Genomic DNA, 25,774 nt, shown 5'->3' with positions numbered 1-25,774 from the left:
TGCGGCGCATTATCGAAAGCACAGTCTGCCTCAGGGGCCGTGTCCAAAGTAAATATGAGATCCTCATTGAACGCCATGTGCTGGTGCTACCCAATCCTGCCAAGTAGGGTTGCCCTTATTCTCGATGAGGTACACCCGGTGGAAGAAGCGCATGTGGTAGGCCTGGCCCAAAACATGCCCTCTTACATGCTTCTGCAAGTGAGGACATAACTACTTCACCCACATGGGTGATTCTCCGTTGCAACCTGTAATAGCCTGTAGACAGCCACTCCCGCTACCTAAGGAGGAGGCTTCCTCTCACATGCCGCAGGACTTGCCGGTTGGGACTTTGAAGTGGCAGTCTAAGATCGATAGATAATATAACTACCAGTAATCAGAAAGAAAAAAAAAATAATAATAATATAATAATATAATAATATAAAAAATAAATAGATAATCCAGCTCGAGTCCACCTACAGGTTACTAGGCAAGAGAAAGGGCTAGAAACAGTGACCTTTCAACAGGTATCCAGGAGTTTGCTGGACGTCGGCGCACCCGGAATATCACGGGAATCCAGGGCCAGGACGAGATTGAAAATAATTAGTCGAGCACGGGCATGGGGTCCAGGCTGCAATTGCATCACAGTAAGGCCATGGATGTGCAAAGAATGAGGAGCAGGAGGGGGAGAAACGGTCGTCCTGGGCCTCTCGTCGGGGCTCATGGAGGGGCCTGCAGGTCCCGATTGGCCGCGGGGCTTTGGTTCCATCATTCACGTCGAAGCTCTTTGCTGCTTCATAATCGATTAATTGCGCCCCTTCCCCTCGGCCGCGATATCGTACTCTCCATTCGGTCGCACATCTCGAGCCTCGACATCCCCCGCGTTGCCTTTGCCCTCCGCCGACCATTCACGCCTCGGAGATAACTGTTCATTCAGCCCGTCATCCGTCGAGTCATCGCCACCACACATTCGCGTTTCCCACAACGAACGTTTTCTCCTTCTGCCATAAACCGCGTCGTCCTCCCGTGAAATCTCGCATCGGTGCATTGTTATCCTGATCTTAAAACGCGATATCCGATACGCGTCGACCTCTATCGACGACCCCCTTCCCCTCCGTCAGAACACTCTTATCGCCCTCGGAATTCTCACCTGTGCGTCCACCTCCGCGGTGAAGCCGACGCTCCGGTTCCGGGCTGAGAAGAGTTTCTGACACGATATCATTACTGGGCACATGAGTAGCAAGCTTTGGGAATTTTTCTTACGCGATGACGTTGAGAGCTTTCAGCGGTATCTGGCCAGTACCAGCTATACCTCTGGCGGCCAGCGAGCTCCATCTGGAGCGGCTTCACATTTCAACTCTGGCACGTCCGGCCCGGTGATTTCGTCCTCGTTAGGTGTTTCGCCAAAGGGCAAAGGCTTAACTGGCACATCTCCTGCGAACTCTGTGCCAGATCGAACTGGTGGCCCTCGGTCAGCCAAAGCAATATCCCGCGAGGAATTGAACGCTCGTGACCAGCATGGAAGAACCCTCTTACATCACGTCGCCTCCTCACCAAAATCCACGGCCGCCGATTTTGCCGCTGCGCTGTTAGAAGTACCCTATCTTGATATCTATGCGCAGGATTTGGAGAGTGGGTGGACAGCCCTCCACCGAGCTCTATACGCGGGTAATGCTACAATTGCGCAGGCTTTGATGGAACGAGATGCTCGGGATGCAAAAGATTTGAGCAAACCGAACTCTTTAGGCCACCTTAGCGGTAGTCTTATCAAGATCAAAGATCGAGAAGGTTACAGTCCCTTTGACGTGTATGCGGCAACAATCAACTCTCGCAATTCTAAAAGCGTGACATCTGCCACTCCTCTGAATCCACCACCAATCCCTTGGCAGGACGATGATTCTGCCGCCGGTTCTTCCGACGATGAAGATATCGTTGAGTATCTTGAAAGCCCAATGGAAAGCCTGTCTGGCGACGAAGTATACACTTTTGGGAGTAACAAGAATCTGAACCTTGGTGTTGGAGATCAGGACGACCGACAGTACCCTGAAAGAGTTACCCCCACGCGTCCAGCACACCTTTTGAAGCGGTTCTTTCGAGAGTATCAAGAGTTGCAAGAACACCCAAATGTTGTGTCACCGCATGAATCGAGTCTCAGTACAGACCTACCAGCATTCATCCAAGCCAAACCACTTAAATACCAGGCCCTGGAAATGTCCAAGCTTCACACCGCGATCCTCACAGATGACCCCGAATCCAACCTCTTTATGTGTGGATTCGGTCCGGGTGGTCGCCTGGGCACCGGGGACGAGAGCACAAGGTTTAGCTTTGTCTGCATCGAGGGCGGCGGACTTGCCAACAAGAAGGTCAAGTCTGTTGCACTCGGTCAGGATCATACCCTCGCTATCACTGATAATGGAGACATTTTCAGCTGGGGAAGCAATAAGTTTGGTCAATTAGGGTATGGTCTTCCAAGGACAAACAACAGAGACGACGTACCAATTCAACCATCTCCGCGACAAATCTTCAACCCCTTCAAAAAAGAGACAATCCTTGGGGCAGCAGCATCGGCCATCCATTCGGTTGTCTTCAGCAGTTCTGGCCTCTATACTTTCGGCAAGAACGAAGGTCAATTGGGCCTTGTTGATTCAGACGCTCGGTCGCTTGAGGTACAAACGACACCACGGCGTGTGGGTGCCTCTCTATTCAACACCCCGATACACAGTGTGTCTGCTACTGATCAGGCTACCGCGATTTTGCTTCTAAACCATGAGGTCTGGGTGTTCTCCCATTATGGCTATTCCAAGCTCTCGTTCCCGTTGGAGGTCAACTCCAGATTCATAAGAGACAGCTTCATGACCACCCGCTACGATACATCCACCAATCGCATCGTTAAGATTCGGTCTGGCGGCAATACTATCTGTGCCTTGTCAAGCTCGGGCGACGTTTTCACCGCGCAGGTCAACAAATTAGAGAATTTGCCGAGCCTGACCTCCACGACCAACCCCTCCAAAATTCGTAATTCTCTATCCACGCCCATGCGTGTTTGGACCGTGAAGAAGGAGCATATGGCAGCCGAAGACGTCGATGTTGGTCAGGACGGTTCGATAATTATCTGTACAGCTTCGGGCTCCGCATGGAGGAAGGAGCGACGAAGGAAAACGAACGATGGATCGTTGAGAGAGTACAAATTTTCTCGTGTGCCTGGCCTCTCCCGGGTTGTTGGTGTTTGCAGCAATGCTTTTGGGGCATTTGCGGTTGCTCAACGCGAATGCGACGTAACCAAGGAACAAATCAACGTTGATATAACGAGCCTTTGGAGAGACATCTGGCCACTATCGCCTTTCAATTCCATCCGCGAAACTACAGAGCCAGGGGAGCTTGTTCGTCTGGTCGATAGCGAGACACCCTACAATATAGAATCAGTCCTAGGGATTAAAAAGACCCTTATTGACTCACCTAACCCTGATTTGTTTTTTCGACAAACAACGGCTGAACCACCTACGGGAACATTCTGGGTCATGACAACCGTTTCGGATATACGAGTGCCTGTCCATGAATTTATTCTAGCGGGCCGCAGTTCAGTTCTCAGGAAGGCACTTCAGGAATACCGATATAAACACAAAGCCTCCGTACCTGAACTCCTAACTATCACGAAAGACAATGATGGACAGTCCCGAATACTCTTTCAAGGCGTCGATGTTCTGACTATTTTGAACCTTGCTTTCTTCTTATACACGGATAATGCCCTTGATGTGTGGCAAGACGCGCGATCCTCGCAAAACGCCTCCCGCTTCCGCCAGATCCGAACAGAGGTGATACGTATGGCCACGCACTTGGATATTCCAGCCTTGGAGCGAGCTGCAGTTCTCATGATAAAGCCAGTGAGGAGTATGAAGGGCGATTTTGCCGCGGCTCTCAATGACCCGGCCTTCTTCGAAAGCGGCGATGTTGTGATTGAGCTAAGTGGCGGCCAAATAGCTGCTCACAGCCAACTTATCTGTCAAAGATGCCCTTTCTTCAATGCTCTTTTCAATGGTCGTTCGGGTGGCAAGTGGCTATCCTCTCGACGTAAAATCCCCAGTGACAAAGTCCACGTTGACCTCAAACATATCGAACCTTCGATTTTCGAGTTTGTTCTCCGGCACCTGTATGCGGATGCGGATGATCGGCTCTTCGATGAGGTCCGGACGAACGATACTCAAGACTTTGTTGATCTTATCATCGACGTTGGGTTTGTGGCCAACGAGCTGATGATTGATAGACTGGCACAGATCTGCCAAAAGACTCTGGGAGAATTCGGTAAGTTACATGACGCAATTATTCAATATGGATATAGTGCTAACATGTTGCAGTGACCTCGCGGAATGTGTGTCACCTTCTTAATTCGGTTGCTCCGTGCTTCGTGACAGAGTTCAAAGATGCTGCGTTGGAGTATATTTGCCTCAACTTGGAGGACTTGATTTCAAACAAGTGAGTATTCTGGATTTACGAGTAGGCGAGTTTTCTCTTGAAGCTAACGGGTTTGTAGGCTCTTGGGAGACCTTGACGGATATTTACTCCGTGCTCTAGATTATGTTTGTCAGGATAATCAGTTGACGGCGTTGCCAATATCTAGAGTCCGTAACACAGCTGAGTACCTCTACGAGAAATATCCTGAGGTTGTCTCGTCGATAGAAGCCGATAAGCGTCGGCTAATCGACTCTATGCGCCTCAAGACCCACATCAACAAGATTGACTCTCAAGAGGGAAAGCACCGATCATCAAACGAAAAAACTGCAGCCTCTCCATCGCCCTTCAAACCCAGGGACAAAAATCGTGATGCTGCGGCTCATGGCAGCCCGCTGCTCAAATCTAAGCAGTCAACTGGTGACCTCATGTTCCAAATGGATGATGAGCCTCTGCTGTCCGCTCTTGATTCAGGCAAAGGAAAATCAGTGGACCGGCACTCCAGGCCCGCTGATGAGAACGATACTCGACCATGGAATGATAACCCAGGACTTGGTTCCAGTCTACAAGATACAACGTCTTTTGGAGGCCGAAGCTGCTTGGATGACCGAATGGCCTCTCCACAGGATGCGAGTATCGCCAAATCGCCATCTAGGTTCCAGCCAACAACCCCCCAAGGAAAGCAGAACGGATCCATATCCCTGCCACACTCATCCCAGGTGCCTTGGAACTCAACGCCGATCTCAGGTTCTAAGAAAGCCCTAAAGGATATAATGAGCGAAGCGTCAGAAAGCCGAGTTTCGAATATCAGTTTAGGAATGTCTGCGAGGAAAGAAAACACCAGCTCTGTTCCAAAGTTATCGCAAAAGGAACGAAAGAAGATGCAACAACAGCAGATGCAGGAGATGGCCACCGCTCAGCAAAAGGCGAAGGAAGCGGCACAGAGCCCATGGAAGCTTCCAACCCCAAGCCAAGCCCCTGTCGATACCTCACCAAACGGACAAGATGTTCCATCTCCCATGCCATCATCGAAGTCCACACAGAAGCCAGGAATGACTCTCCGTCAAACTGTGTCGGGCGCACCTTCACCTAAACCCCAAAATTCAATGAATCCAGTGCCACCTAAGGGCCGCAGCGTCTCGGGCACTACCAAACCTCCACGGCCGTCAGACACAGCAGCACCCTCGACGTCCCCTAACGACACAACCGGCCCTCCGCCGTCCATCCAATCTATTCGTCACATCCCTAGGCCGGAGCCCTACCAGACAAGCTTTCATTCCGACTCTGCAAGCTCCATGTCCCTGGCCACAATCCTAATGCAGCAGCAAACGGAGAAAGATGAAATCCGCGAAGCCGCAACAGCCAAACACAACCTCCAAGATATCCAAGCTGAACAGGCCTTCCAAGAATGGTGGGACAAAGAGAGCAGACGGGTACAGGGTATTCCGGAACCAGATGCGGAACCCAACCAAGACGAAAGAGGCCACCGCGGAGGACGAAGCGGCCGGGGCAACAAAGGCTCTGGCCAACGCAAGCAGCGCGGGAAGGGACCCCAGGGTGTTTCTGGCAGCGTGGCGTCACCTCAGCAGCCTGCGCGGAACGATTCCGAGCCTGCTTCTACTCCGAAGAATGCCGCTCGAAACAGTAGCACACACCACCGGCATCAACAAACCCAGGCCGCAAAGAAGCCTCCTACGGATTCAGCAGCACGTGGAAGTTCCTCGCGTCGAGGTCGGGGCGACCACCGCGGAAAGCAAAGTCAGGGCGAAAGAGCCTGAACTTTTCCGATCCCGATCTATACATTCTCCACCTTAAATCTATCCATCCACCACTACCACCTCACAATAACCATTATTATGCGATCTTTTATTTCGACTACTCTTCATATCTCTCCAAAATTAGATAGAGGCAGCCTAATCATCATTCAACCTTGGCTGTCTTACAGGGGTTCTTTATTTAAGCAACCGGTGCACATGCGGCTTGTATTTCTATACTATTTACTTCCAACATAGAACCTTTATATATGAATAAAAATATCCGCTCTATAATCTCTGCATAAGGCCCGTAAACCAACTACTATGAATACAATACCAAACGCAAAGCCGATAAAGATCAAGAAATCTATAGAACGCCCGCATCGCATGGACGAATCTGAGTGCGAGATGATTCCGTATCATGGCCAACATGTATGCTATTCAGAAGAAGCAGATGCGAAAGTTTAAGAAAGGATATTCGCCAAGCTAGGTAGAACTCCAGCTGGAAAGAAAAGAGAATCAGGGAAAGCGTCAACGTCAAATCATTACAGCATCAAGTAAGCGCATCATTTCTTCACAGAAGACAGCGCAGGTACAGATATAGACGGGTAGGTCAGGTAAAGGTTCGAGGAAGATAGAGAGAAGAGGGGAGTTACTTCGCTGGAACGCGTTCGTAAAATACAATGTAGGCCTGCTCGTTCTGCAATCGGTCTTTGGATGACATATCGCGGGGGTTAAAATCGGTCGCTCGGCCGTCGTCGAACTTGCGCCAGCATTGCCGAGATGCATCACGTACTAGTGATATATAATGTCCGCTACCCATGGATGATCCTAAATGGCGTAGGACTCCATATGCATCGTAAGTGAACGGTGGCTCCGTGGCGGAAGTTGGATTTTGCAACCCCTTGCCGGGAACATCGCCAGCGACAGGCTGCTTAGGCTGCGAAAAGACAAAATCGTCCATGCGGAGGCCATGCAGGGGAAAATCGATAGGAGTGTGGATCTTACGAGCACTCTGCGTTTTAGAGGCAGAGAACCGCTTGAAGTGAACCACCAGAATCTGGGGCGCACGAGTGATAATGATCTGCTTGGTTGCGACTCGCTCGCATTTGCAGTAGGGACACCTCCAAACTTCATCGCCGCTTAGCATCTCTTCCTGGCAGTAGCTGCGAAGGCATTGATAAATGTCGCCCTTTCCGGATGGTGGGATTTCAACACTGATGCTGTAGAAAGCTTCATACGTGGTCGAAGTCCGCTTGCACGTCGTGCACCGAAGCCGGCTAGCATGCTGCCCAGCAAAGAGTGACGAGATGAACGACTCTTCTCGATGGCAGTACCGATCCCACTCTATCCTGGAAACCTTAGCAACGGGCATCCTTTCCCGCTGCATTTCCTCTTCGAATGTCAACGGCCTCAGTGGTGTTCGCTGCCAGTTTACGTTAAGGTCTTCGTGAAGGCAATCCACGACAAAATCAAAGAATTCCTTTGCATCTTGCTGCCTATCTATGCACCACTCCTGGTTCAGACGTCCGCAGAAATTTCGGAACGACGTCGGCATGATTACCTGCACATCGTTTTTCCAGAGAGATCTTATGAGGTTGGCAAATAGACCAGGCATCACGCCTTGAGAACCCTTCCAATTCTTTTGAACATAGAACCTAAATCGGTCGTCAATGAAAAATTTGCTCATCAGTATCGTTGCATTTAGACACTGTATTGTTGAGTTCATGTAGCAGGTAACCCCGAAGTTTGCTAGTCCAGTACGAGGAAGTTTGAGGCGATTAAGTAATGAATTCGACGTGTAAAGGGCGGTCTTGGTTGCTGAGTTTTGTCTCAGCAACGGTGGTTGTATATGTCGGCCATCTGACACGCCGCTGTAACTGGGACGCGGAACTGCAGGTCGGGGCCTTGATGGAACGACAGGCACAGGGGTCGCATAGTCAGGGGTCGCATAGTCAGGGGTCGCCGGCGGTCCTTGTTGGGTCTGTACCATTGATTGCTGAATAGCGTGCGGTTCCGGGAAACGACGTAAGAAATCCTCGTATGAGCGAACAAAGGGCGAGACCGGGGGTTCACCCTGTTGATCTTCCTCAGGTTCTTCTGTCAGCGCATCCTCTCCGAGATAAGCACTTGCGTCGATTTCCTCTGTCCTTGACTTCTCTAGCCATTCCGTGAGCTCCTCCGGATTCAGCTGTTCAAGCTTGCGAAGCCTTCGCTTTCTTATCTCAAGGCTAGAATTTGCGCTAGCCATCGTTGGGACTCTCCCGAGAGGCCGGCCAGGCCTTACTACAGGCCGCTTCGTCTGTATAGACGCTAATACAGCCGCTGTAGATGATGTGGCAAGAGACTGCTGTCCTAGGATGTCGATCCAAGCATCAAGGCCGCCGAGAAGAAGAGCGGGTGGGCGGCCATCCTTCAAGGGTTTGTAGGCATTGAATTCGTAAAGTGTATCGTATAATGCTCTGAGATGAGGTGATGTAGTTCCAACGGGCGGGCCGGCAAGATAGCTATTCGAGCTAGTACTCTGGTCATAATAGACAACCAGATCAAACTCGTTGCGCCTCTCAAACAATGACTGTTCATGCTCAGGAGACACGACCAAACGTTCCTCAAGTTCTTCTGCCGACACATTTTCCTTTAGTGCCACGGGCTCTATACATAGAATTGACTTTGCATAAACATGGCCGCTATCAAATTCCTCTCGAGGACGCACGTCGATCAGTAATATGTTATATCGCCGCAGGTTGTCCAGCAGCTCCTGAGCAGTGATGGTAGATCTATGTGGTAGATCGGCCGTGCTACTAGCGAATGCTTTGGTCAGGTGAACGCCATTTGGAGTTCGAGACCTATAAGCGTTGTCATCAAGACCATTTGGGCTCTGGCTACCAGGACGCGAACTGGCAATATGAGAATATTGAGGGTGCATTTGACGAAAGCTCTCTGTCGAGGTTCTCGGTGGGTTGGACGGAGGCTGTGAAGGTACGGTAAATATTGGGCTATAAGCAGGATCCGGTGCCCGCGGAAGTGATGTGTTGAGGGGGATTTTTGGTGGTAAAGAAGGTGCATTCTGGGTTGCCCCCATGGTGCGGGGACCCAGAGGCCGCCTAGAAGGAGAATTTAGTTTTGATCCATTTGCTGAACCATGGGAGACATGAGAGGACGGCCGAGGAGACTGGTTTTCGACATGCCCATTTTCATTGTCTCCCCAGCTTTTTGGCGCTGGGCTTCCACCATTATTTGTAGGTGACGTTGCCTTTAGCCGAGCTAGCCGCTGGGCAAGTACATCTGGAGGTGCCGAATACCTGTTCAGCTGCTCTTGCGAGGCGGACGATTGAAATTGTGACGGGCTAGGCATCCGTGTAGATGAGTCTCCTGCCTCATTTTGTCGGTCTCGTTGGCTTGTAGGCAAATACGTGGTCGCTGAGCCCATTTGTGAAACGGGTCGCCGAGCGCTTGGTGAGAATTGGCCTATCGGTTGGGCCATACTCATGAGGTTGTTGTCCACTATTTGTTGCTTGATCGTGTCCACCGTTCCCTGCTTGGTTCGTACGGCCTGCCGACACATAGTTAGCGGAGTCTATTCGACGCAAGCAAGTACTCTAGAGCAAAGCGTAGGTTCCTGTTAGAAATCGGTAATACTTGCCATCATCAGGTCCGAAAACTGCCTATGCCAACCGGGGACCTGGTTTGCGGCGTTCCGATACTCCGGGTGACGTGGAATAAGGTTGATGGTTATTTCTGAAGCGCGAACATATTGCACATATGCTTTGTCGAGCTGGTTACTGTCTGCGAACCCTCGAAATTTCACGATGGCGTCTTGAGCCGTGGTCAACAAATCGGTAAGCTATGTGGACAAAGTTAGTCAAGACTGTACATCAGTTCAAGTGACAAGTCACAAGGCACATACCGATGTGGTTTCGTTCACTTCCAAGGCCGCTGCTTCATCTTGAAGGTCTTTTATGTTAGGAAAGCGCAGCGATAAGCCATTCTGATGCCTCGCCGTTCCATCCGTCTGTCTGCCGCCGGGAACAATACCATCTATGTTATGACGGTTGAGCGAATCCCCCGGCGCGAACGTTGGCGGCGAGGGTAGTGCCGCAGCATCTGGGGCCATTTTACAATGGTTATAAATGAGGATTCATCGAAGCCGGGGGGTATAGGACAATGCGCAAGAGACGCCGAGTGGTGGGATTCGGGATGGTGGCGGCGACAAAGCAGGCAGCCGCAAAAAGGAATCCGACAAAGAGTGGGTAAACAGATGGGGAGGAGCAATCCGACAAAAAGAGAGCGTGTGTAAGGTTTGAAAAGAGAGACGAAGAGCAGGACGAACGGTGACAACGCCAGGACACCCGGTCAATCAACACATGCTGTCACTTGTCTGGCAGATTTGCGGGATGATTCTGGGGTAAATTATGTACGGATTTATGTAATGTATACCGGACACTTGGTGTCATTATTCACCGCCCCTTCAATTACCGGCAGTTACCGGCAGAAACAGGCGGTGCAATTATGTACCGCCTTTTCCTATGACGCCACACAGCACATGCTTGGGGCTGAGTCAGCAGATGTTAGGCATCCAGACCAATGGGGCGCATCGCAAGCGATACAGCCTGGGAGCTCGAAGTCAACCTTGGAGCTCTCACGCCTGTTTACCGTCCCTGTCTCACACTGTTTCAGAAATCACCGATTATTTTCCTGCTATCATTGTCACTGCCTCCAGTCTATCGTCTCTACTTCTTCCTCAGCCGATCTGAGTCGCTGATTCCCCCCTCCCGTGCTTTCTATCCATCCCCGCATCCATCATGGCGGGTTGGTTCTCTTCTGCCTCACCGCTCGATGAGCAGGTTGAGCGCGCCACCGCATCTTCTCTTGAAGATATTGCTCTAAATCTCGAGATATCCGATCTCATCCGATCAAAGGGTGTCCAGCCAAAGGAGGCCATGCGATCATTAAAGCGACGGCTGGAGAACAAGAACCCGAACATTCAAATAGCGACTTTAAAGGTTGGCTTCTCCTTGTTTCACGACACTCTATGAAGACTAATAAAATCTTCTTCTAGCTTACGGATACGTGTGTAAAAAATGGCGGAACGCATTTCCTGGCGGAGATCGCATCAAGAGAGTTCATGGATAATCTGGTCTCGCTCCTCAAGACCGAAGGCGTCCCGTTGAACTCGAATGTGAAGGAAACAATGTTAGAATTGATACAAGATTGGGCCATGGCCGCTCAAGGGCGCATGGATTTGAATTATTTGGGGGAAACATACCGGAAGTTGCAACTCGAAGGCTTTCATTTTCCTCCAAAGACTGGAATTAGTGGGAGCATGCTTGAAAGCAGTGCGGTAGGCAGAAACCATTTGATCAAACACCTCTAAGATCAACCCTAACTTTGTATTACTTGCAGCCTCCAGAATGGATTGATTCCGACGTTTGTATGCGCTGCCGTACATCATTCAGTTTCATGAACCGCAAGCATCACTGCAGGAATTGCGGAAACGTCTTTGATGCACAGTGTTCCAGCAAAACCCTTCCGTTACCTCATCTTGGGATCCTACAACCCGTTCGCGTTGACGACGGTTGCTACGCAAAGCTAACCTCCAAACCATTCGCCCAAGGCGCCTTGGCGGATCGATCGGCTTTCAAGAATACTTCGATCACAAAATCTAGCGTGATGGAACCCCGTACCGCTAGGGCAGAATCGGGATTCGACGACGATTTGCGTCGAGCGTTGCAGATGAGCTTAGAAGAAGCCCAGAATAAGTCTTCAAGCGGCTATGTCCCGCAGCCCAAGCCGACTCAAGCGCCTACAAATGCAGGAACCGGGCCTAGTAATGACGAAGAGGAGGATGCGGATCTAAAGGCCGCTATAGAGGCGTCGCTCCGTGATATGGAAGAGCACAAACAAAAGCATGCCGCAGCCTTGAAGAATACCAATGCTGACGAATCGACCACTCGTGCCACTCCTACCGCTACATCTTTACAAAAGAACCCATATGAACTCAGCCCTGTCGAGGTAGAGAATATTCACCTCTTCTCCACTCTCGTCGACCGATTACAACATCAGCCACCTGGAACAATTCTTCGCGAACCTCAAATTCAGGAGCTGTACGAGAGCATTGGCGCGCTTCGACCAAAGCTAGCGCGCAGCTATGGTGAAACTATGAGCAAGCACGGTAAGTACTGCCCTTGGGTGTCGGTGGAGCATTGCATATCTAACTGGTTTTTAGATACACTGCTGGATCTTCATGCCAAATTATCGACAGTGGTCCGGTATTATGACCGCATGCTGGAAGAAAGATTGTCCAGTGCATATTCTCAACATAATCTCGGATACGGCCCTATCCCCGGAAGTGCTCAATATCCGAACATATACCCGTCGATGCCTTCCAACACGGGCGACGTAAAACCAGGCGCCGAGAATTTCTATTATGGAAACTCGGCCGCCGAACAACCTGGTCCCTCCCGTACACCCTACGCCCAACCGCAGCTTGAACGAGACACGGCTGTGGTGACGCCTTCAATGAACCCGCAACCTCAACAGAGATCCCCAAGCGCGCACTGGAACCAGACTCACCAACCAGCCGCTCCACCTCAACAACCCCCCAGCAACGCATATAACGCTGCAGTTTACTCTACCCCAGGGGCACCAACTCAGTTCTACACCTCCCCCGCGTACCAAGAGCAAGAGAAGCAGTTCCAGCAACCTAGGCAGGGGGAGGTTGAGTCTCCTTACCAGCCGTCTCCAGTAACAAGACGCGACTCATATTACCAGCCGCCAGGGCTCACACCACACCCAGGGGAGCAACCTCCGCCTGTTGAACATGGGCTGCCTTCAGGGTACATGCAGCCTGCAGATTCACGACCACCGCAATCGACACAACCTCAACCAGCAGAGCCACCAGCCCAATCGTATTATAATCCACCGCAGCAGCAACAACCTACACAAGGAGGGAGCTACCAAGGATATCACCAGGGAAACGTTAGTTATCAAGCACCTTACGGTGGTGACGTCTCTCCTATCAGCGCTCCTCCTCCTCCCGTACAATATCAACAACCAGCACCATCTCGACCAGCCGTCGAGGAGAGTCTGATCGAGCTGTAACTTTTGGTTTTGTGGTCTTTTATGCCAAATTGGTGGTTTCTTTTCGTACTGTCTAGTTGTTTCCATGTTACATTATGATACCAGACGAATTGGCTTTTTCCTGGTTGCGAAATTGGATGTACATTCATTCCCGATAGTAGGCGATAGCAACACATCTGAACCACGAATATTAACTCAAACGTTGTAGTTGGATGACAATTACGGAGTCTAGACCGTCCTAGTAGTGAACCTAATGCGGCGTTGGAAAAGTTGGATGGGAACGGCTGGAGTAACGCGTAAGCGGTTCCTCTCCTTCCAGAGTAACCTTCTCACTCTGCTTCACTGGCTACGTCCGTGCCACCTCCTTCTCCTCTCCTCGTTTCGCCTTGCCTCAGTGGCAGCGGATTTTGCCAGAGGGATATATCTCTCGACGAGAGCTCTTCGCCTTATATTTCCGTCATTCTTCGACCCCTGTTCTGCCCTCGTCATAATCCACCAATTGCCTCGCCCCGCGCTCGTCAAGCAACAAGCTCGACGCCATCGCGCATCAATAATTGCTTTTCTTTCTGTTCTTCCCTGGTCGGTCTTGCACGGCTGTGTTGCTGATTATTGTTGCTGTGGTGAAAGCAAAAATTGCAGGAGCAAACCTCCAATCATTGATACTGATTTGCTGCCCGCAGCTGCTTGTCGCTCGATTCGGGTCTTTTGCTTCTGCCGCCATGCCGATGACTTCGAACAACTCGTCCCCCGTTAAGCGCCCGGGGCTGGGCCGCCGTGCTGTCTCCTCCCACGCCGTCGTCACGCGCTCCTCGTCTTCTTCAACACAAGGAGAACTCTCGAACTCGCACACATCTCACTACCCTCATCATAAAGCACCCGGCCACCATCGTCCCCATCGGGCACATCTTGTTGGCGGCGGCCATCGCAGTCACGGTCGGAATCCATCCTTCGGGAAGAATATAGGCAAACTACAAAGACACAATACCAGCCAGGAGTTACGGTTGCATCATCATCATCAGCGCAAAAAATCTGCTCCGGTGACGCCAGTTGCAAGCCCGCCCCGTCAACACATTCGCTGGGATGGAGCAGTGGACGACGCCTCTAACCGTACTAGTGGCTCCATGAAGAAGAACAATTCGAGCCCTGCCTTGCGACGGAGCAACTCGAGTGTTTTACCTAAGAAAGCACTAGTAACTGACCGCCCACATACCAGCTCTGGGAAGAAGAAGACGGTCGGATTTGAACTGGGCGATTCCACAGACGAGGGCGACTGGGAAGATACAACCCAGTCTCCCGAGAGCACTAGGCGCAGTTCTGTTGTGCAAGTAACCAACGACGAGAATCCGGCAGTGCTCGTCGATCCCCTTACGTTCGTGAAGCGGCCTTACCCCCAATTCCCTCGAGCGACCAGTCTTCCCGAAGCTACAAGCAGGAGTTTCCGCGAGGGTGAACAGTCGTCAGACGAGGACAGCGAGGACGACGAAGACGACAACGACGACGACGACGACGACGAGAAGGTGCATGCCCATCTGACGAAGGAACAACCTTCCGGTACAGAGGAGGCCCATCCAGAGGAGCTTACACGGCCGACCGACCACGATATCGCCTCACGTCTTCTCAGCCCATCACATTCAGCTAAAGCACCGCCCGCAATGTCTTCGATATCTGCCACAGCAACACCCGCACCGGTGGATACTATATCAAGGAATGCATCCTTGACGAGCTTAGCCTCCGTCCCGGATGGTGTACGAAGACCGCTATCAGCCAACATTGCACACTCGGGCACACCAACAACACCAGCACCTGGGGGATCTTCCTCTATAGAAGGGGGGGTGTCTAGATTCATTAACAGCCGGATTGCAACATCTCGTACCGACTCGGATTCGAATACTCCATCTTCATTTCTCCCACACTACCACCCGCAAACCCCGCCGTCTCCCCGGAGCGCAGGCCCGAAAAAACAGCGCGGTTCACCATCCTCCCGCCAGCCCGGAACAGAGCCTCATTCCCGTACTCAGCAAAAACTCTGGTTGCAGCGCACTGCAGCATTGAACACTTCACCTCCCGATTCCCATGGTGCGTCCACGAGTGTATCGCCTTCAGGTATCGATCCGACATACATCGGCGGCACAGCCCGGTCCGGTCCAGGACCATATGATGCCGGGCGGGCGCTTGTCAACGGATCATCCAGGAACGGAGGACCGGTGCATCAGAACGAAGCAAAGCATATCCGTAAGACATACGAAAAGACCGCTTTGGAACTTACAGTTGTGCGGAGATTCCAGTCTCCCACTGGCGACAGCTTCTCTCGTCTAAATGCGATTCTCAAGGACGGGAAGCCTGATATTTATGGCCAAGAAACCCGAAACGGCCTTGGTAAGCCCATCAAGTCGGCGCCCGCTTTAGTCCTGTTACAGAAGGGTGCAAACAAAGCAGGTCAGAGCGGCGGCAGCAACGCAGGGAGCCCCGATTCGAGACAATTGTTAGGAAGAAGGCAGGCCGGCTCTCATGGCTCGGTTTCCCAGGCGGACATCCAAGACCCAGAGGATCCCTCGCACCCGTCCCACCGCCTCCTTTCGACCTCCGATGAAGCCGCACATGGTTCTCATGGGCCTGAGGAAGAGCATGCGGGGGAATCATACCTACCGAATGAATCTGATATGATGATCCGTCGCATGTGGGAGAGCCGCGAGGTTGCGACGTCTGGTTGATTTTACATTTTACTTTAGGTCATTTTTCTCTCTTTTTTTTTACCAGCAAACGGCGGCGTCGAAGCATGAAACGGGTTCAACAATCAGCATATGTTTTTGAGCCGACAATTTGTCTCGTCTTTGTGTTTTCTAATTGCAGTATGATATCCCAGATAGTAATTTATGCCATAATTTCCAAAAGTATATTTATATACTCCAGGTATACTCAATAATATAGTGAGATGTTGTAGTGTAGCAAAAGTTCGGGCTGTTAATCCCGAAGACACTACCCGACAGCGGCGGACCCCCGAGGTTAGCTGCGGTAATCGAGTGTCAAGTCGCTCAGGTGGCGGAGCGCCCGATGGGCGTCGGAATTGACGCGGGAATTCTTACTCTAATGTCAAGCTGTGGAAACCTGGACTCTGATTCTGGGCACGACGATTAATAATTCGTGCGCACGATTAGAGGGGCAGACAAGTTGTCGACGGAGTGCGGGGGCATTCCGGTGAGACGGGCCTCGTTAGATTCCGCCTGCCACGCCAGTTCAGGAAAAGAAATGCGGTATTTGTTGCCTAATGGAGGAAGAATACCCTGAGGGGTACTCCGAGATACAGAGGCGTTTACAGTGTGGTTTATGGATACATTGAGGATGGAATAATAGTGTTGCTCTGTGTTCCTGTGCCTGGGACGACTTGGTGACAATCTCTCTACTTGGCCGGCAGTGACTGTGACTGGGTGTGACCGCGTCGATTAGTGTGACTAAGGCGAAAATAGGAGGACTCCGATTCGCCCAGCGATATCAGGCCACTTCAACGGTTTCCTCACGGAGGCAGGGGAGCGAAGAGCAGCTGGTGAAGGAAGCAGTATAGAACAGCAGGTTGAGCAGTAGCAGTAGCATAGTAGGCCAGAGCATACCGAGCTGGCTCCCTGACAGATGGGCCGGGTGCAATTCGCGGCATCAGAGGAAGAGAAGGAACCTTCGAAAAGGCGGAGAAGCGGTCGAATCACGTTCGGCCCTCAGGGACCAGAATCGAGCAGATCTCCGACTTTCTCTGCCGCCCTTCCCTCCCTCTCTCTCTCTCTCCACTCTCTCTCTCTCTTTTTCTGACTCTGTATCTCTTGTTGCTCCTTGCTTCACCTGCCGCAGTTCTTCCATCTTCGATCTCTCCCATTGTTGTCGACTTTTTCTGTAAGTCCAGCTCTGATCCCGCGCCGCGCTCAGTGCCTCCGTTCGCTCTCCGAAAAGTCGCCCAGCGCTGAAGCAATCCGTTCGCTACGAAGTCGGACCACATGTTCCTTTTTCTCAATATTCGCAATCCAGTGTAACTAATTGCCGCTTCCCAATTCCAGGTCTCTAAACTACCGTCACAATGTCCGCCGATAAGGAACTCACCTTCAAGGAGGTCGCCGATCACAACACCAAGAAGGACCTGTACATGGTCGTTCACGATAAGGTCTACGACTGCAGTTCTTTTGTCGATGAGCACCCGTATGCCTCACCTTGCTGCACAATCAGCGCTGCGATGTCGGCTTTGGACATTGAACTAATAATATAACATAGTGGTGGTGAAGAAGTCCTCCTCGATGTAGGTGGCCAGGACGCCACGGAGGCCTTTGAGGACGTCGGACACAGTGACGAGGCTCGCGAAATCTTGGATGGTCTCCTCGTCGGTAAACTCAAGCGCATGGTACGCTCGCTCTTCGCCTCATACAATATCAAACCCCATACGAAAGTAGTGGTCTGACTATCCTTGCTTTTTTAGCCCGGCGACCCTGCCCCCAAGGCTGAAGCCCAGTCCTCCGGCGACTCCTCCTCCGGCGGCGGCAGCACCGGCCTCGGTGTCGGTCTTTATGCCATCCTCCTGATCGGTGGTGCCGCTGCCTTCTTCGCTTACCAGTACGTCCAGGCGTCTGCTGCTGAGACGCAGTAAGCTGGTGAGATAGAAGAGATGAGTCGGACCGATGGGAGATTCCAGAAGTAAAAGAAAAAAGATACTAAAAAAACATGCAACAAAGAAATGCTACGAAGACCTTTTGAGACCAGTTCTTACTATTATTATTTTTCGGTTGCCCTGTTTTTTTTCCCCTTCATCTATATTTAATGTTACCATTTTTCTTGATCGATTATTATTGTTTGACAGTTGGCTCCAGCATCAGGCGTGTGTGTTAGGTGATACCTTCTTATCTGTCCCATCATCAACCCGAGAGTTGCGAGATCTTTTTTTACCTTTTTTTTTTTTTTTTTTTTTTTTTTCTGCCTAGACCATTTGTCTTTTATCCTTACTCAGAAAGACACACCTGCTCAGACTGAAGGGAAGAGAAAGATGAAAAAGTAAAAAGCCGAGAGGGTTCTTTTCTTTAACATGTGACTCTTAACGTTTACCACATATTTCTTTCCAACAGTATGAATTCCCTCTTCCTCACCTCAAGTATGAACATACAACCCGCTTAGGCATCTCACCTCGTTTCCCCCTCATATTCCCAGCATTGCGCTGTCGGAGGATATCCACTTCTACTCCAGAAATGGGGCGGTGGGAGCAGAGTACTCCAAATCGCAGGTGAGAGGAAGTACTCGGAGCAAGCTAGAGCTCCCACATTGGAAGTCGAGAAGCTTCTCTGCACCAATGCTCCGTAGTAAATTGGGGGGGGTCGCCGGATTATCCCGACAGAGAATCGAATGGCAATTCGCACTGTCCCACTGGGGGGAATCTTGCGAGACACCTCCGCACGCACGTTGTCGTGGTTCAGAATTCAGGAATGCATGTGGGGGTGGGGTGGTGTGCGGAGAGATTTGTCCTTGGTCATGGTCGGTCCATGTGCTGACTTCTGAGCCTGTGAGGTGGCCTGCCCGGGGTGGCCCGAGGCAATCGATAATCATAATAATCATCATAATAACGAGTCGTGAGACACGACTCGGACTCGCAAGAATTACCCAGTGTAAAAACTACATGAAAATTTGCAGCTTGAATGCTATGAGAAAGTCGTAAGATGAGGAGAGGATTTGCATTATCTAACTATCCAATAATGTATGTAGAATGATCAAGATGGGGAGGCATAATCGCCAGTATGCTAGTAAATACGTACCCTAAAAAGGTAGTAGAAGTGAAACACATTCTTTTGGAGCAATACAAGTATAGAAAGGAAATCAATATATCTTCATATATGTTCAAGGTTTTTAACCTGAAGACTGAAGGTGAGATCACCTTGAGTTGCCGTTCGACCCAGCACGAACAGCCTCAAGGATCAAGTCTCTAGCCCTGTCCAGGTTTTCTTTGCCGCCCTTGATCTCTATCGCCTCGCCCTTGGCCTGGTCTTTTGGCACATTGATGCGGCAGCCCGTTTGTTTGCGGATAGCGTTGATCTGGCTGCCACCTTGGCCAACGACGAAGCGGTATGTCTTCGGGTCAGGAAGGATGAGGTATCCGGTCGCTGACTGCTGAGATGCAGCAGTAATAGCTTTCTCCAATGCGGCCTTGGCCTTGGTGACATTATCCCCAGATCCAGCCAGGACCCATGGAATCGTCGCAGGTTCGCTTGGGTCACTGGCAATGGGGCTATTGTCAACCACCTTCCATGAATGAGCTTCGAGGGCGTCGCTGGGTTCGTCGGTGATCAACGGGAGCGTGGAAGCCCCATTGACTGTGTCACGGGAGTCTTCTGGCGTAGGCTTGAGTGGTACTTGCTGGCCAGCATGATCCACGGTCACCTGGTAGTCGTTGCGAAGGCGACGGAAGAAGGACCCATTGTCGGAAACGACATGGTGTAGATGCCTTGGGACATCGACGCTCACACCCTGCTGATCCTTGAGCATGGCCAGAATGTGCTCCTTTGCTTCCTCAACGGCAGTGCTAGGCCCCTTGAGTTTAATGTCGGAGCGCCCAGAGCCCTGTCTGGGAATATCAAGAGTGATGTTGAACTTGGACTCAATGCCCCGGCGCGTGTCGCCCCCACGGCCAATGAGAAGACGATGTTGTACTGGGGGGATCTCAAGGTTGACGGCAACCTGGTCCTCACGCTCTTGGACAAACTGTTCGATGGCAGCAATAATCTTGTCTACAACATCTCCATTTCCTTCCAATCTAATTGTAGTGTCGTTGCTTTCAGCGCGGGGAAATCTGACGAGTCGCGACGCACTTGAGTCGGTAGGGCCACCGGCATCTGCAACAAGCTTGCGAATGTTCGCGCCTAAATTTTGTCAGCAAGGTGCAACCGAAGCGTGTAGATCTAAAACTTACCGCCACCGCCAATCAGGGACTTGTGGTGCTTCTTATCGACGTCAATAGACTTTGTTACCGTGGCATCGAACTCGTTTGAGCGTTGCTGCAGGATGTTCTTTGCTTCATCAACCTGCTTCTTCGTACCCTTGACCTTAATCTCCACGCGGCCAGATGCGTCGGGCGCATCGTTAGCTCCCGGCACGTCAATTTGGGCCCCAGTATCAGCCCGAAGCTTGTCCATTTCGCGGCCGCGCTGGCCGATCAATGAAGGAATCTGGCTCTGGGCGACAGATACCGTAGTCGAATGCGAATGGTCAACAACCCATTGCAGCAAGCTAAGAATCTCATCACGGGCAGAGTCTGCTCCCTTGCTAGGCCCCTTGACAATGACCTCATCAGAGCCCTGTTGGAACCGTTGAGGTCGAACGCTACCCGCATCGCTAGCTGTATCAGCGACGGACTGATCGTCGTTGACAACCAATACCCTGGGGAACTGGACGCGGACAGAGTATCGGTCTTGGAGTCGATTAACCTGGCTTCCCTTCTGCCCAATGAGCTCGCGGTGATACTGAGCGGGAACCTTCAGGACATGAGTTGTCTCATCCTCCAGTTTCTTTCCCATATTGATAATTCTAGCCTTGGCGGCGTCGGCCTTCGCCTTGGGTCCCTTGACCTCCACTTTGCCATTCTCCACCTTGATATCAACGTCAAATTCGTCACGGAGCTTGTTGATGTTCTCGCCTCTCTTGCCGATAAGGAAGTTTGCATACTTTTGAGGGAAGTCGAAGGATGTTGTGTATCCCCGCTCCAAGTCATCCCTCTCCTGCTCCACGACAAACTCTCCGAGTTTAGTTGCAAGTTCCTCCACCATACGAGATGGGCCGCGGAGCGATACCTCGCTCTGAGGTGTACCTCCACCATTACGGCTCGACCCACCCCCAAAAAGTGCACGAACAGGGATATGATCTTCACCCTTGGCCTGTTGCTCACGAGAGATGAACTTGCGCGCCTTCTCTTGGTATTTGCTCGGAATGGATACGGCCTTTGCCACGATATCATCCTGGCTACCCAAAGAGTTTAAGAGGTACTCTTGTGCTTCCTGGAGAGTCTTCTCGAAAGCGGCAAGTTCAGCAGCAGATGGCCGCTGGCGCGGAATTTCCAGCTGAGCCGAGCTCGCCGAAGGGCCTTCATAGATAAGGACAACATCAGGGCTGTCCACCTCCTCAGGTACGAGAACATGAACACCGTAATCGGAGCGCATTCGGGAGATCGTACGAGAGCGCAGATAAGGGTGGAAATACGGGTCGACAGTAACATGGCGGAGTCTAGCAGGGGGGTGGGCCTGGACCAGGTTCAGGATATCGGAACGAGCGCGAATCGTATTCTTGCCATCTCTCGAGTACACCTCCCAGGTAACAGGCCCGTCCGAAGCCGGGGACAAGGCGATACGGGAATCATACATGCCCTCAAGTTCCTTGATAATTTGTCGCTGGGTGAGGTAACGAGTGAGCGCACGCGCATGGACATGTGGGCCAATAGGAGCGCTTGGGTGTTGGCGAGAAAGGTCAATACTAGCCATCTGCATACTGGTTGCAAGGTCCATTGCCCGGTTAATACCATCTTCAATCCGCTGCAGAGGGCCAGTCACAGTCAGAAACTCGGTTTCATCAGACGAGGGAGGCAACACAATAGCACATCCAGTTTCAGCGAGGAAGTCATGCAGCGCGTTACCATTATCGCCCAAAATGAATTGGTGCTGACCCCGGTTAATTGCGAGTTGTCGGAGTGTGAGTTGGCGTTGCAGGTCAGCAGCTAATTTTTCAATCTCGGCGCGTGCCTCCTGCGTTGCCGCGCGCTCTCCAGATACAAGAATATGTCTGTCGGAAACTGGCACGAACTGAACGAGGCCTGGCTCAGCTTCTTGGGGTGGAGGTTGGCTTTGCCACATATCATATCGAGGAACGTGAATCTGAGCCTTGGTGCGCTCTTCAATGTCTCTCACATTTGCATTGTGAGCACCAGCGATGAAGGGAAAGAATTCCGGAGGGATTGACCTAAGACGCAGGTTCATGTTCGATGCTCGATCCTTCACGATAGACTCAATTTCCCGGCGAGCCATCTCTGCTGCGACGGCGTCACCTTCGATCAAGACGTCAATGGTGTCATTGTCCTCATCCCCATCGCCAGAGGGATCCTCTGCACGAGGGACCTGCACGCGTGCACCAGTCCGCTGCTGGATTTCCAGCACAACAGCTCCTTGGCGACCGATAATGTGAGGGCGAGCCGAAGTAGGGATTGGGACCCGGACCGATTGCTAAACCCAGCTTAGTTGGAAATGATCGGGACATTGCCCAAAAAAGGAGACTTACCTTCGAACCAACTTGCTGCGCCACCTGCTTGAGCGCTTGGCGCACTGCATCCACTGAGCCCCTACCCTCAAAAATGATAGATCCTCCAGGGCCTCCACGCATATCAACATTGGCCTTTGACCGTTTAGAGATATCGCGCAGGATATCCCGAAGCGGCTTCTTCAGTTGACCTCGCTGGAGCATCTGAGAGGGAGCAAGTCGAAGCTGCTCCATGTGCTTTCCAGGTAGGGTCATGATTCGAGGGAGACCTGCTGATTGGAAATCAGTATCATTGGTTTTGACCCGAATAAATACTACTGCAATTTTGACGAGTGGGTGAAGCTTGGGGTAGCCTTACCGGGCGACGCACCGCTAGGCGCACCATTCGCAAGCGCAGCTGCAGCGGAGGGGCCCTTCGCGCCCCAGGCCGATGTAGCAGGGGCCTTTGGCTTGGGACCGCTACCAAGAGCAGGGAATAGCTCTTCTGATTGCACATCCAACGTAGGGGCCTTTCCAGAAGCACGCTTCGGGTTCGTTGGCGCATGGGCTGCGGGTGAAGTAGGTGCCTGCGATGGTGCGCCGGGGGTAGGTTCGGTAACAAGCGGAGCGGCCGAGGGGGGAGGGTGCGCAATATCTTCTTCGTCAACAACATCCTCCACGGTGGTTTTGTGCGCCTCGTCGAGTGCATGTTGTTCTTCTAGCATAGCGGCCCGAGACTTCGGACCACCATTGACAATTGCTTCGGAGGACATAGTGGTAGAATGGCCTTGAGTTGTTCGGGAATGTTCGAAATTTTTATATTTAAGTGGGCGGAGAACGTCAACGTTACTTGACACACTGCTCACTTGAGGAGGAAGATGGTTAGAGCGGGGGTTCTCGCTGGGAATCGGGGAGAGGAAGTACCGGAGGCGTAAACGTGTAGTCGGAACGGCCGCTTTATAAACAAAAAAATAAAAAAAGATAGGGTGTCCACTGAATTGAGAAAGCCCAGGGATGTCCAAGGTATCAATGCGAAATATCCCACAGCAGGATCCAACGGAGATGATGGAAAGATGAACTGCTAATTGCACCGGCTAAAAGAAAAACAGGCACTGCATAAAAGGGCACGCAGGCAGGGAAATAAAAGGAGATGGGAGGGCGAGGCGGGTGTGGTAGCAGGGGGAGGGAGAGAGAAGGTGGGGGAGAGAAAGGTGAAGGGAGAGGAAAGGTGAGGGTGAGAAGAGGGTGTCAATGGGGAATTGACAGCTGGAGGGTGATGGTGATGGAGAGGAGGAGCAGGTGCCAGGCGAGGACAGGACAGAAAGCCTGACTGGGGGAGGAATCGTCTCGCGGCCATTGGAGGGCCCCGGAGCCGAGACGCACGGTGTGAATGGAGCCTCATGGGCTTCCTCTCTTTTTCTCGCATTCTCAACCAACGGGGCGGAATTCACCAGCAGAGCCCCAGTGGTTTTGGCGTTTCTATTCAGAAACTCAATGCGGTTGTTAATTGTGTCCACCATCGATGCTGGTCTGTCCCATCGCTCTCTTCGCTAGAGAACTTCGAGGGTGGATCTACCGCCGCGCGACAACGGCGACAACGGCGACAACGGTTTTGGGAGAATCAATATCTTTCGATTCACCATCGAATGGCATTCAGGTAATTGTGACTGGGCGTCGTAACCAATCTGTTAGAGATCGGAGGACTCTGCATCTCAAGCATTGGATGGGCTCTACTCAACCATCGGAGTGGGCTTGGTCCCGGGGCTTTTGTGCCGATCGATCACCATGTGGAAAAGTCTAAGTAACTTTGCTAAACTATAGTTTTAAAATTAACCTAGAGGCTCTTATCCCTCGAGGCTTATGGTCTTTCTTGCTTTAGGCTCTCGATCGCGCGCGGTTATTTGTTTTCTGGCCCCGCTCGACTTTGTCTCAGTCGTGATGTTGAGTACTGGGCTGCAATCCAGTTATTGCAGGGCTTCTGGCTGGGCCAATGAAGTCGGTGTATGTCTCAAGCTCTCTACGATCTCAGGTCATGTTTCTATATGCACTCCGGTCCTGTATTGGTTGGCACTGGTCTCTGTTTGTAGTCCCACCGCTGAGTCCATAGTATATAGCGACTTGAGATGACGCGGTGCTGCTGCAGCTCCTGCTCCTGTTTACCTTCCAGTGCTATGGGTTTTGTATGTATTGTAGGTAGCCCGCAACGGTGAATTTTTTTCTTGCTCGAGCCGAAATTCGCCCATGTTACACCTTATGGTATCTCGGCTATTTGTGAAGTTATCTATCTCAATGAATCGGTCTCTCTGTGCAGTTTATCAGTCAGCCTTTTGGGATTTTTTCCTGGGTGTCTGCTTGGGGTATACTCTAGTGCTGCCTGTTGCTGTATTTGGTCACATATGTTGAATTGGGGTGTTACTCGGTTTTGTTTTGGCGATGCAACTCCTTGGATCGAACTCAGTGATGGTGCTGTGGTATATATTTACACAACAATAACATTGCGTCCGCACACCCTTATTATAGAAGAAATGTTTAATCGTAACAAAACATATAAGACACGCATACCAGCGGGACAACGTAGGAAAGACAATTATGTCAATTTCGGACCCCATAACATTAATAAAAATACACATCCGCGCTTGTTGGAACATCCCTAGCTCTCAGCTTCGTAATGGATTACTTTAATGGGTAGAAGTAGTGGAACTGGTTCATTTGATTTAATGTTCCTCGGCTTTTCAACAACCAGCCCGGTTAGCTCAATCGGTAGAGCGTGAGACTTTTACGTTCTAATAGCATACGATTATCTCAAGGCTGCGAGTTCGAGCCTCGCATCGGGCGTTTCTTTTTTTACTTTTTCTTTTTTTTTAACCCCTTCCCCAATCTCCGGCGGGCCCACCGAAAAACTGGCCTGTAATTCTAAACATAGCGAACCCAAACAGGGGGAAAAGTACGATCGGATGGGATGATTGTCTCGTTGGTTCCAAATTTCCCTTGCACTGGAACCCGACTGAGATAGCAGTATCTGATGAGCCCATTCCGGCAAAGTCCCGAGGCATTTATTCTTGTTATTATTCTTTTTATTATTTTTTTTTGTTCCTCCTTCTTTTACCCATGCCCAGCCAGAAACTTGTTCGAACCTTTGTAATCATGTCGGTGTACACTCTGGCCTACGTCGAATCCATCACTGACAGTCCGGTCATCTACCTAGTGTGTTTCAGCAGCAGTAACCAGGGCTCCCAAGAACTGCGCGCTTGCATGAAGTTCGGATTGAGCGGTGGAATTGGCAC

General features: G+C 51.3%; 8 protein-coding genes and 1 non-coding gene across 9 annotated transcripts; 6 read left to right on the top strand and 3 right to left on the bottom strand.

Moving 5' to 3' along the window:
* Positions 1–1,208: 1,208 nt before the first annotated feature.
* On the top strand, positions 1,209–6,200 carry ASPVEDRAFT_124875 (BTB domain and ankyrin repeat protein; the record flags this gene model as incomplete). Its single annotated transcript, XM_040806224.1, has 3 exons — positions 1,209–4,275; positions 4,329–4,446; positions 4,505–6,200. The coding sequence occupies 3 exons, from the start codon at positions 1,209–1,211 to the stop codon at positions 6,198–6,200; spliced, it is 4,881 nt and encodes a 1,626-aa protein (XP_040664362.1).
* Positions 6,201–6,828: 628 nt separating this feature from the next.
* ASPVEDRAFT_124903 (putative ubiquitin C-terminal hydrolase) lies at positions 6,829–10,290 on the bottom strand (the record flags this gene model as incomplete). The annotated part of the gene is made up of 4 exons (XM_040806228.1): positions 6,829–9,729; positions 9,763–9,773; positions 9,816–10,020; positions 10,084–10,290. The coding sequence occupies 4 exons, from the start codon at positions 10,288–10,290 to the stop codon at positions 6,829–6,831; spliced, it is 3,324 nt and encodes a 1,107-aa protein (XP_040664361.1).
* A 503-nt stretch (positions 10,291–10,793) lies between these two features.
* Positions 10,794–13,475, top strand: vps27 (ESCRT-0 subunit protein VPS27). Its single transcript, XM_040811627.1, has 4 exons — positions 10,794–11,179; positions 11,236–11,517; positions 11,580–12,348; positions 12,403–13,475. The coding sequence occupies exons 1-4, from the start codon at positions 10,979–10,981 to the stop codon at positions 13,275–13,277; spliced, it is 2,127 nt and encodes a 708-aa protein (XP_040664360.1). The 5' UTR covers positions 10,794–10,978; the 3' UTR covers positions 13,278–13,475.
* Positions 13,476–13,593: 118 nt separating this feature from the next.
* ASPVEDRAFT_38093 (uncharacterized protein) lies at positions 13,594–16,173 on the top strand. Its single transcript, XM_040811626.1, has one exon. The coding sequence runs from the start codon at positions 13,976–13,978 to the stop codon at positions 15,965–15,967; it is 1,992 nt and encodes a 663-aa protein (XP_040664359.1). The 5' UTR covers positions 13,594–13,975; the 3' UTR covers positions 15,968–16,173.
* Positions 16,174–17,296: 1,123 nt separating this feature from the next.
* ASPVEDRAFT_38089 (cytochrome b5-like heme/steroid binding domain-containing protein) lies at positions 17,297–18,197 on the top strand. Its single transcript, XM_040811625.1, has 3 exons — positions 17,297–17,435; positions 17,508–17,634; positions 17,710–18,197. The coding sequence occupies exons 1-3, from the start codon at positions 17,317–17,319 to the stop codon at positions 17,875–17,877; spliced, it is 414 nt and encodes a 137-aa protein (XP_040664358.1). The 5' UTR covers positions 17,297–17,316; the 3' UTR covers positions 17,878–18,197.
* Positions 18,198–18,389: 192 nt separating this feature from the next.
* Positions 18,390–19,039, top strand: ASPVEDRAFT_475278 (uncharacterized protein). Its single transcript, XM_040813804.1, has one exon. It carries the CDS (start codon positions 18,571–18,573, stop codon positions 18,931–18,933), a length of 363 nt encoding a protein of 120 aa, XP_040664357.1. The 5' UTR covers positions 18,390–18,570; the 3' UTR covers positions 18,934–19,039.
* Positions 18,914–23,679, bottom strand: ASPVEDRAFT_38088 (putative RNA binding effector protein Scp160). Its single transcript, XM_040811624.1, has 5 exons — positions 23,415–23,679; positions 22,870–23,355; positions 22,533–22,783; positions 20,182–22,477; positions 18,914–20,131 (listed from the first exon to the last, which is right to left on the bottom strand). The coding sequence occupies exons 2-5, from the start codon at positions 23,261–23,263 to the stop codon at positions 19,146–19,148; spliced, it is 3,927 nt and encodes a 1,308-aa protein (XP_040664356.1). The 5' UTR covers positions 23,264–23,355; positions 23,415–23,679; the 3' UTR covers positions 18,914–19,145.
* On the bottom strand, positions 23,277–24,146 carry ASPVEDRAFT_38087 (uncharacterized protein). Its single transcript, XM_040811623.1, has one exon. It carries the CDS (start codon positions 24,008–24,010, stop codon positions 23,585–23,587), a length of 426 nt encoding a protein of 141 aa, XP_040664355.1. The 5' UTR covers positions 24,011–24,146; the 3' UTR covers positions 23,277–23,584.
* Positions 24,147–25,232: 1,086 nt separating this feature from the next.
* On the top strand, positions 25,233–25,325 carry ASPVEDRAFT_t41. The gene has a single exon. It is a non-coding gene; the product is annotated as a tRNA-Lys (tRNA).
* The last annotated feature ends 449 nt before the right edge of the window (positions 25,326–25,774 follow it).

This window comes from Aspergillus versicolor (assembly GCF_001890125.1).
Source record: "Aspergillus versicolor CBS 583.65 unplaced genomic scaffold ASPVEscaffold_2, whole genome shotgun sequence".
Taxonomy (NCBI): domain Eukaryota; kingdom Fungi; phylum Ascomycota; class Eurotiomycetes; order Eurotiales; family Aspergillaceae; genus Aspergillus; species Aspergillus versicolor.
The sequence above is the reverse complement of the archived record's forward strand: the minus strand, read 5'-3'. Positions and strand labels throughout refer to the sequence as shown.

What these genes read in the sequence shown, in the direction of transcription:
- ASPVEDRAFT_38088 (XM_040811624.1), bottom strand. Translation starts at nt 23,263, where the DNA reads ATGTCCTCCGAAGCAATTGTCAATGGTGGTCCGAAGTCTCGGGCCGCT. An exon ending in GCCTAGCGGTGCGTCGCCCG is followed by an intron (nt 22,784 to 22,869) that starts GTAAGGCTACCC and finishes ATTTCCAATCAG; the next exon opens with CAGGTCTCCCTCGAATCATG. An exon ending in GTCCCTGATTGGCGGTGGCG is followed by an intron (nt 20,132 to 20,181) that starts GTAAGTTTTAGA and finishes GACAAAATTTAG; the next exon opens with GCGCGAACATTCGCAAGCTT.
- ASPVEDRAFT_38093 (XM_040811626.1), top strand. Translation starts at nt 13,976, where the DNA reads ATGCCGATGACTTCGAACAACTCGTCCCCCGTTAAGCGCCCGGGGCTG.
- ASPVEDRAFT_38089 (XM_040811625.1), top strand. Translation starts at nt 17,317, where the DNA reads ATGTCCGCCGATAAGGAACTCACCTTCAAGGAGGTCGCCGATCACAAC. An exon ending in TCTTTTGTCGATGAGCACCC is followed by an intron (nt 17,436 to 17,507) that starts GTATGCCTCACC and finishes AATATAACATAG; the next exon opens with TGGTGGTGAAGAAGTCCTCC. An exon ending in TCGGTAAACTCAAGCGCATG is followed by an intron (nt 17,635 to 17,709) that starts GTACGCTCGCTC and finishes TTGCTTTTTTAG; the next exon opens with CCCGGCGACCCTGCCCCCAA.
- ASPVEDRAFT_475278 (XM_040813804.1), top strand. Translation starts at nt 18,571, where the DNA reads ATGCTCCGTAGTAAATTGGGGGGGGTCGCCGGATTATCCCGACAGAGA.
- ASPVEDRAFT_38087 (XM_040811623.1), bottom strand. Translation starts at nt 24,010, where the DNA reads ATGGTGGACACAATTAACAACCGCATTGAGTTTCTGAATAGAAACGCC.
- vps27 (XM_040811627.1), top strand. Translation starts at nt 10,979, where the DNA reads ATGGCGGGTTGGTTCTCTTCTGCCTCACCGCTCGATGAGCAGGTTGAG. An exon ending in TTCAAATAGCGACTTTAAAG is followed by an intron (nt 11,180 to 11,235) that starts GTTGGCTTCTCC and finishes ATCTTCTTCTAG; the next exon opens with CTTACGGATACGTGTGTAAA. An exon ending in GCATGCTTGAAAGCAGTGCG is followed by an intron (nt 11,518 to 11,579) that starts GTAGGCAGAAAC and finishes TATTACTTGCAG; the next exon opens with CCTCCAGAATGGATTGATTC.